The 9,382-nt window shown below is 40.4% G+C and overlaps 1 protein-coding gene across 3 annotated transcripts; it reads right to left on the bottom strand.

Annotated features, from left to right (window-relative positions):
* On the bottom strand, positions 1-5,425 carry LOC121594158. Of its 3 annotated transcripts, none has more exons than XM_041917175.1 (4): positions 5,075-5,425; positions 3,041-3,721; positions 1,027-1,158; positions 1-971 (listed from the first exon to the last, which is right to left on the bottom strand). In XM_041917175.1, exons 1-4 carry the CDS (start codon positions 5,112-5,114, stop codon positions 733-735), a joined length of 1,092 nt encoding a protein of 363 aa, XP_041773109.1. In that variant the 5' UTR covers positions 5,115-5,425; the 3' UTR covers positions 1-732. The 3 variants fall into 3 exon arrangements, with proteins under 3 accessions (XP_041773109.1, XP_041773111.1, XP_041773110.1); XM_041917177.1 differs by having other exon boundaries at positions 1-955; XM_041917176.1 differs by having other exon boundaries at positions 3,053-3,721.
* Between the last annotated feature and the right edge of the window lie 3,957 nt (positions 5,426-9,382).

Below are 9,382 nucleotides of genomic sequence, written 5' to 3'. Positions count from 1 at the left end.
TTAATTTATTCCACACATCAAAAGCGAAACAACGGTTGGTAGAATTTATTGACATGTAATAATGAAAACTCATTTTCAGTGCGTAACATACGTTATGTTTTGTGTTGTGTTGTTTGTTCTTCTTATATTTTGATCGAGCTACGTTTCATAGTTTCAGGTTTGCCTCCCACCGAATCGCTGCCGAGGGAGTTTTTCGCATTTTCCAATTTCTTTCGTTTCTTTTTTTATGTCAACTACGCTGACAATCGTAAAATGGTTTTCTTAATTTTGTACCAAGCGATTTTGGTGCTTTGTTGCTCGATCTATGCCCCTGATCGGTACACTGTTCTTATGTTTATTATAATAAGTATGGTTGGTATTTGCATAGCTTAATAGCTTAATATGTTTGCCTGTAGTACTTTTTATAGTATTTCAGGGTGTATTAGATCTTCCATTTTTTTGTTGTTGTTAGAGGAAGTGGTTACGGTGGAAATAGTTTCTACAGCGAGCAACAAATTGGCGCTTATTTACAATCAGTACACGAGCAGGGCAACAAATGGAACCGAGATTGTGATCCATACGAGGGTAGCGTGCACAATGGGGAAGAAGAATGGCCTTTATGTTGATGTTTCGAACGTCCAGCACACCATCGCCGTATCCATGCCGGTCCAGGGAAGACGGGAGGCGACAAACAAGCGTCCATCAATCCAGGATGGTGCGGCGAGCGTTTAGGCGCTGTTGCCTCCGATTTACCTAGCAAGACGCCAGCAGGACCGAGTGGGGCGGTCGGATGGTTGGCGGGTAGCTCATTTTCCGAGTCCGGCAAGCATGTACACGGGATCGTGAAAGTTGGTCCCACGGTACAGCTCCGGCACGGTGGAAACCAGCGCTCGAATCCGGTGCGAGGGCCGATAGTTCCGGATGGCGTGCAGGAAAGCGGCACTGCCCGCCGGCTTGGGATAGTCCTCGACAAACTCTGGAATAGAAGAACCCTTCAGAAAACTTGGAGTCATTGGAGCTTTCAACCCCGTGGGCGGGTGGTTGTACCTTTGCGTAGATTGCTGATCATGTTTTGACCCTCCAGCAGCTTCACCTGATCGTTGTTCAAGTTCTTCGACTCGAGCGATTCAAGATTGTGCTTAAGGTTCTGGAAGAAATCGCCTAGGTTTGTCAGCGCGCCTGGAAACGGATGGGGGATGTGGGGGGTAAGGAAAATTACATATTCCCGGCGAAACGCGTTTTGCGCACAAGCCAATTAACGATATTAGATCATACGACACATCTAAACATCCCACACAGTACAGTACAGTACACCGAGAAACAGTAACATCATGCAACCGATCGCTAGCCAGATTAGAGCACACGTGAATAGTAACACAGCTGTTGTGTGTGTGAGAGAGAGAGAGAGAGAGAGAGAGAGAGAGAGAGAGAGAGAGAGAGAGAGAGAGGGGGGGGGGCAGGAAAGATGTTGCGTGGAGCATAATTCATCACCTGACGACTGACAGTGATGGGAACGAAAGGAGTCGCGTTCAACCACAGTAGATGCGAGTGTGAAACATCGAGCAGAGGAATTAAATCACCACTGGCGCAAGTAAACGAATTAACTATCAGTCACACCGGTAGCCCATGGGAACAGGTATGCTCCTGTGTGTACGAATATCATCACACTTTGCGCTGACGGTGGAGCATCCTCGGCCCAAACCACCACCCACCATTATTAGACCATGCCCGATGACGATGATAAATTTTACGTCGTTTCACAAAACGGCCTAGCGGTTAGAGTGCTACCCGCCAAAGGACGCTACGATATGGCAATTAAAATAACTATTTATGGTTGTATGATACATGCACCGGCCGATTCTGCCGGTTATCCACAGGCGCTAAACGCACACAACGGTCGCGTCAATGAATAATGGTTCCAATAATCAAGCCCGTTCGCTACCAATCCCTCCCTCCCGGCAGGCATGGTGATCAATCAATCAATTTTTGCTACTAATCAATTGTCGTGATGTAAGCACGGTAAACAATTGCAAATGAGGTGAGCGTGGAAAGCAGGTGTTGCTAGCGCAGGATGACTACGCGCGAGAGGTATGACCGAAGACTGCTACCATCTCTACGTGGCCAATTAAAATAGTTTAAAACAAATGCTGAATGTTTTTGTTGTAGCCCTGTTGGGGTGCAAGATGCACTGATTAATTTTGGCAAATAGTTGATCGGTGAGTTTGATCATGTGAAATATTATTAGTACTGTGGAGCTGTGGGCAATCGACGAGTCAGAAGGGCGTTGAATAGCATTAACTTGTTGGATTTATATGAAAGTAAATGCATCAGGAAATATTAAATATATCGACTCGAAAATTGTGCAATACATGCAGAAATGTGTAATAAATGTACATAAACATAATTAAATGTAAGATAAGCAATAATTGGTGTACTTGGTAACACTGAAAGCCCAAAAATTAAAACAAAATGTGAATGACACGCAAAAACGATTGATAAAAATGGGTAAACATTGCTTTTAGCCACTAGCTTTTCTTAGTCTATTGCTACAATAATATGAAATAATGAAAATGTTGCATTTTTCCTCATTACTTATGGTAAGTAAGAAACCCGCAAGTGAAGAAATCATATTACTTGTAATGTTTCAAAAAGATAATTATAGTGAACTGATATAAGTAATGAAAAAAAGCAGTAATTGAAGTATGTTTGGTTTGTTTTCAATAGGTTTTTTTTTTACAAGTCGAAGGCAATATTGTATGTTCTTTGAACAGTGAACAACTAGGCAGAATAATAAAAAAGTGAGTTAAAAAAACTAGTTTACAAAAATGTTAAGTCATCTTAGCATAACACACAATCACAATTATTATACTTAAAGTATCTGATCACTAATTATGAAGCACAATATGCATGATTCTTGTTTAGTAAAATACAATAAAGCTCCGAAAGCACTGCAGAATATAAAGTTGAGCATTTGTAAGCGTGCCATTGCCATATGCAGCCCTCTGTGCCGTACCAAATAGGGTATTGAGATGGAGAAAAAATCCTTTCATTGTTACCGTACCGTAAAACTCACCAACACTGATGGAAGGCATAAAGCTGCCCTCCTCCGCTGCCGAACCGCCACCTCCACTTTGCGTGCCAGTGGGCATAATATGGGAACGACGTGCCATGGTAGAACGAAGAGCAGCGGCCCGCTTTTGACCTACGGTTCCGAAGGATTCGTCCACCGTTCCGGCATTACGATTCTCCCCGTCGGTAGAACTACCAAAAGCAGTGCGCTGTCTTGGGCCTATCTCAACCAGTTTGCCGTGAAGCATATAGTTCGCCGTGTCTGGTCCATCGGGAACCAAAGGTTCACCGAACAGTGCTTCCTCCTCGTAGGAACCGATCGCATCATCCGCTGACAGATGTGGTCGATGTTGCAGCCTACCATACGGAAGTAACAGCTGAAGAACCGTTGCTAGTGATTTTCTTACGCCAGCCATTTCGGACTCGGAAGCAGTCGATGGTACTGATCGGTGGCCCCCACTGCGGGGAATTGGTTGCATATGTTTCAGCTGACTGAACAGATCGAGGTCTTTGCGTCCCGCATCACTGATACGCTCTCGGCCCAATCCTGCGGTACCGGTGTCTACGAAATCCATTGGCTGGGTCGGTAAAGATCTTGACGCTGACGCATGGCCTGTGTCGTCGGGGCTTTCGTTTACGTTGCCATACACTGTACAGTCTGAAAATGAACAATCTAATTAAGATAGTTCATTAGTACCATTTCATATAAATTATACAATGATCTTTCGATCGATCTAATGCGTCCGTGCTAATTTCACCATTTTATGTAGCTTCAAAGCATGACTGATGTGAATTATTTTCAAGAATATAAGTTAAAAAACAGATCAGAACATACTAGTTCTAGGATAACGGTGTAGTTTAGATAAATTAACGCATAAAAAGATCAGTTTGGTGGGAACATTAAACATTGTTTGAACATGTTTATATAAAACAGATAAAGCAGTACAAACAACACCCGAATGCTGAAATCCCTTACATACATTACAGACAGTTTATTCGATCCCTGAAGAAGTATTTGGTCCGTTTTTTTCGACAGTGTTTCGAACCCGCTTTGCAGGAAAATAATTGCCAAAAACAGTAATTTGTCATTCTTTATCTTCAGCTAGCACAATTTTATTTGTCCCAGTGCTGGAGTGAATGTTACCAATGGTCTGCTAATAATACTACGCCAACCCGCCATAACCGTCTTCTTTCTTCACCTCTGGCTCAAAAGTACGTGCTTTGCATTACAACTTATTATCACTTCTTAAATTGTGTGTACTGTGTGAGTTAGGTTCTTATGCCGTTTTACGGTCATTGCCTTTCAATTGGTTGTTGTATCACTAGATAATGAATTATAATTGAAGCTCCTAAATTTTAAAGCTGAATTGAAAAAGAAATCCTAATTGATGTTAATGGAATATTAACATATTTGAAACATAAAACACAATACACAGCAAAAATGCAAATAATACGTTGCACAGTTAGCAGTTTTTTACGTTGCATTTTAATTTCGTGCTTGATATGATACTACTGAAAAATAATAAACTTTTGAACACCAAAATGGTGTTCGCACTGGTTTTTGAATGAACCAAAAAAAATATTAACAGTAGTGCTATATTTAAAGTATATATTCTATTTGACTTTCGGGATTTATTAGTACTACACATAATACGGATGGACGGTTCGGGCATGTTTTTAAGTCGTTCCAATTAACTACTATACTACGAGACCGTCCCTGCATTTAAATAACATAAAATGATGTAAAATTTACTGAATTTAGCAATATTTGTACTTGTTGCTGTAATTATTGTGTTATATACTACGGCACAAAATAAGATAGTGTTATAATTGGATGTGTCAAATAAAACCACCCAACCAACCGAATGTCTGTAGGTAAACTACGAAATAAAAATCACATAAATAGTACACCGTTGCCAAAACTTAATGTCTTGTCTTGTAAGAGTACAATTACTGGAGTAAGAGTGCAATTACATTGGATCGCTTCATCCAAAAGCATGACAGTAAAACTTTATGTGATAATTACCCGTAGTAAATACTAATAAAACAATCCACAGGTGCCACATTGTTACGATCACTAATGCGCTTTCGCCAAACACCTCTGCAATAAATGTTTCACTTTCTGCACGCCCTCGTGCAAACACACCTTGTGGCTCAGGGTTAAAAGGATAGAGGAGCCTGCCACATCCAACCACACAGACACAGACAAATGATGTCCACTACACTTTGCTTGGATTTTTTATGGAAACATAATTACACCAAGAAGCTTATCTATTGCACACAAACAACCAACGATCACACCTTGTTCACCAAAGGATCTCCTTAACGAATTGTGCTCCACAATGCGACCGGATGCGACCTGTTGCTTCCGGTTCGGGACACTGAACCATGGTACCGCCGGTGCGTTCATTTTTATATACACTCGCTCGCTCCGTGAACTAGCAGTGAGCTAACAAGCGTTCAAGTGAGTTTTATGTGGTGAGAAGCGATGAACATCGTGGAACATGCGTGTTGGTAATGTTGCGGATCGTTCGAAATTCGCTCGACATCAAGTCGATGTGGAATGAATGAATTGTGCGCTACCGGAAGTCGGTGTGTATCCGTCTGTCCAACTGTCCTTTGCTAATTGATAGCCAAACTTCGAAGCCTAATCGAACGACGTTCCAAACTTTTCTTTCGTCTTATTTTAACTAAAGCGCAACTGTGAATGGCATCTAATACTAACTTAACAGCACTGCTGAGATAACATTATCGGGTATCGGGCATTGCTGTGGAGGCCGTATGATGAGTTTCGTTTTTACTTGTGAAAAATTAATGCACTGTGAACGGTTTGTCATCTCGTCACTCTCGCGACTCTTACCAAAATGATACATATCGGAGGGAGTTTTTTTTTTTTACAAATTCGTACTGCGTTTATGCAGTAAATTTCAAGTCATAACATTACATCCCCGGCACAAGGGTTCGCGTACACTTTAAGCGTACATAGAAATGAGCCGTGGCGTAAATATTGGTGCACTGTAAACTGTGACGATATGGCGAGGCATTTAAACGTTCTCGAGGGACATGTGAAATCGATGCGGCGTTATTGCGTTAAAATTAGCTGACCGTTACGGGGTGGGGGGGGGGATGAATAAAAAAAAGATTAAATTATCTGAACTAGCAAGACCTATGCAATGAGAATAAAGATATAATCTAACTAAAATATACTACAACATGTTTATTTGCTAGATAATAAATAGCCGCAAAAATATATACAAACCATGAAATGTTAAACATTTTGAAGAAAGATTTTGTAAATATTTCAAAAACTAGGAACATTAAATCATTACTTCTACCAAAAAATACATAACCAAAATAGAAAATTTTGATCCTATTGAGGCTTCGATAGAAATATTACATCCACCTATCACTCATAGAAGAAGAAAATTAAGTTGCAATAATATTTAAAATGTAATGTATTAAAAGACAGTATATTTAAGAGCTATTTGAGCTTAGGGTGATTCATCGTAAAATTTAACATTATTTTATTTTTTCGATTGTAATTTGTATAATCTTCCTCCGCAATTCGCAATAATCTTCCTCCGTATGCTGCGTGGTGCCGTCTTCTAGGCCTTGAACCTCTTTCGGTTAGAAGACGCAATGCACAGTGCTCTTTCATCGCTGGATTGCTAAATGGCTCTTTCGACTCATCGCCTTTGTTGCATCGAGTCGATATCTATGCACCATCCCGAACACTTAGGTCTAGAGAAACTCTACGGCTCGCTCAACCCCGTTCCAGTGCTGGTCGGTCTGACCCTATGTTCCGCATGTCGGCTGTCTTCAACACTGTCTCGGATTGCTTCGACTTCGACATCTCAACTCAGTGCTTCAAGGAACGTCTCCGGCTTTTGCCGTGGCCGCAGTGAATTGCGATGCAAATCTTGTTTTTGCTATGTATTTTTTTTTAATTGAACTGTTACATCTTAATTAGGCCATACGGCCCGTTGAAGAATAAATAAATAATAATAATAATACATAAATAACAATAATATCCAAAGTCTCAGGTCATCTCACTTTCACTAGAACTGTAACCCGGGTTTCGTTAGAATAGCGTAGTGAACGAGTCTAGAATAATACTCATAAGCCATCCTTCAGGTCAGGGATGTCAAACTCATTTGACCTCGCGAGCCAAAATGCTACTGAAAATAGTAGCATGAGCCGCAGCAGAGTATTTTATGATATTATATGATACAAAAATCAGATCTTTAGTAGTTCTTTCCATTTCATTTTGGGATAACAATAACGTTGCATTAGTTAAAACTTTAATCCACAGACTTCTGATATTTCATACATTTCCAAAGTTTTGTGCAAACTAACAAGATAAGTACGCAAAGTTAACGACAAAAAATGGTCACGACTCATGACAAACTACGTTGCTTTATCAAATACAGAATAGTAATTTTTTCTTGATATTAGTGTCATATTGATAATCAAATATTTTTGAGCTAGTATTAATTGTGAACAGCGTCTACGTACGTTAAAAACAGTGAATTCTTACTTTTGATGCTGACCAAGCTCCATAAATTACTACATATCGGTTCGTCCAGTCCGGACTTGGACAAATCTTCATTTGACAGTCAGGGAATGCAAGGTGTCAAACAAGTCCTTCGTAACCGTTACTCCCGTCCTGCCAATCTCCATAGAAATGTTCATTCATTATGGCGACCAAAATCAGAGCCGTAAGCCCACCTGTAGTTAATCTAAACACATAGATCTTGGTAGGATGCCTCATGGAAAGCTTGTGATCGTTTGTAACAGCCTACGAAAAGTAATACGTGTTTGTGCTGACATCTGATTTCATCTGTTTTCTAAACGTTCTGCAGTTTTTTTTTTTCAGAACATTATGCCAAAAAAGTGAAAAGCTTGCGTTTTTAATTCCTGTTGGTTGAGGGATTTTGTAAATTTTATAAATTTTTTGTGTCTTTTTCTTATAGAAATTGCTCAATGAGTTGCGAAGTGTCGTGATTGATGGCCTAACAATAAAAAAGTAATGTTTCAAAATTTCATACAAATGAGTAAGACATTCACGATGTTGTATTGAACAACCGTTAGTTATTTCTTTTTAGAATTGTTCATCAAATATTTGTTGCTAAACAAATTTAATCATCAGAAAGGGTTTGTTAAACCCTTGGGAAGGGGTTGTTTAATTTTCATTGATTTTTTATCCATTTTACTAAAATTGTGCGGCATTGAAAGTTTTGTTTCATCAAAATAACCATGGTTGATTTTCCTGCTATGCCCAACAGTAAAACAGTAATTGGAAAAAAGTATATAAAGTAATTATAAAGTTATTTGTAGGAGAAAAAAAACGACAAGGTTTTATGACGGGGCATGGTCTGACAATTTGAAGAGATTCGCAACTTCGCAGGTTTTCTACTTATTTCAGGAGTCCGGAATTCACTGACATATACTATAAAAGCAGTAATGATTATACAAAGAAATTTTGGCTCAAGCGGTCGCGGGCCAAACCAAAAGACCACGCGGGTCCATTGCCTGCGCCTACACGCGTGGTTCAAAACAGCCCAAGTCATACAGAATCATGAAAAAGTCTGCGCCCTTTTGTTCCGGCGTCCTCGTGAAGTTTACCGAGCCGAACCGAATAGTTGTGTTCGACAAACATGTGTGCATATCAGGTAGCAGCATTTGTACTGCTTACCTGCCGTATGCCGCTGTAATACCGAGCGAGACGCATAGACAACGCATCTAGAGGACATGTGTAGCCGTGCGGAAAGTTTTCTGAGTCTCTTTTGCCTTGTCCTTGCATCCATGGGAAACTCGCACTGGTATTCATAGAGAAAAACAAGAAAATCAATGCTGCGTACTACAAGACCGAGGTTCTGGAGAAGGTTGTGGCCCCAGCACTTCAGGAACTGTACGGGAAGGATCGTTTCGTCTTTCAACAGGACGGTGCACCGACCCAAACGACGAATATCGTTCAAGCGTGGTGTCGAGGCAATTTTCTGATTTTCTGTCATGTTGGCCAAGCAGAGCGAACATAAAGGGCACACTATTGAGGAATTTAAGAAGATTATTTCCTAGATTTGGGATGAGATGCCGATGGACCAGGTACGTGCCGCGTGCGATTCTTTTGAGAAGCGTCTTAGCTCTTAATTAAAAACAAAGGGGATGGCTTCCCCGCATATCAGCGTTCTTCCCCTTAAACGTTCCCAATAAACATAGTTTCCATAGGAATAGACTTGACAAAGTCTATCTTGTTTATTTATATTTTAAACGCATTTTAAAATTGTATTCGAACTTATTGAACACCCTGTATAACGCGGTTTGTCACGCAGGC

Source organism: Anopheles merus, chromosome 2L (assembly GCF_017562075.2).
Source record: "Anopheles merus strain MAF chromosome 2L, AmerM5.1, whole genome shotgun sequence".
Lineage (NCBI taxonomy): Eukaryota > Metazoa > Arthropoda > Insecta > Diptera > Culicidae > Anopheles > Anopheles merus.
Note: the sequence above shows the minus strand (reverse complement) of the source record. Positions and strands in the feature narration are given on the sequence as shown.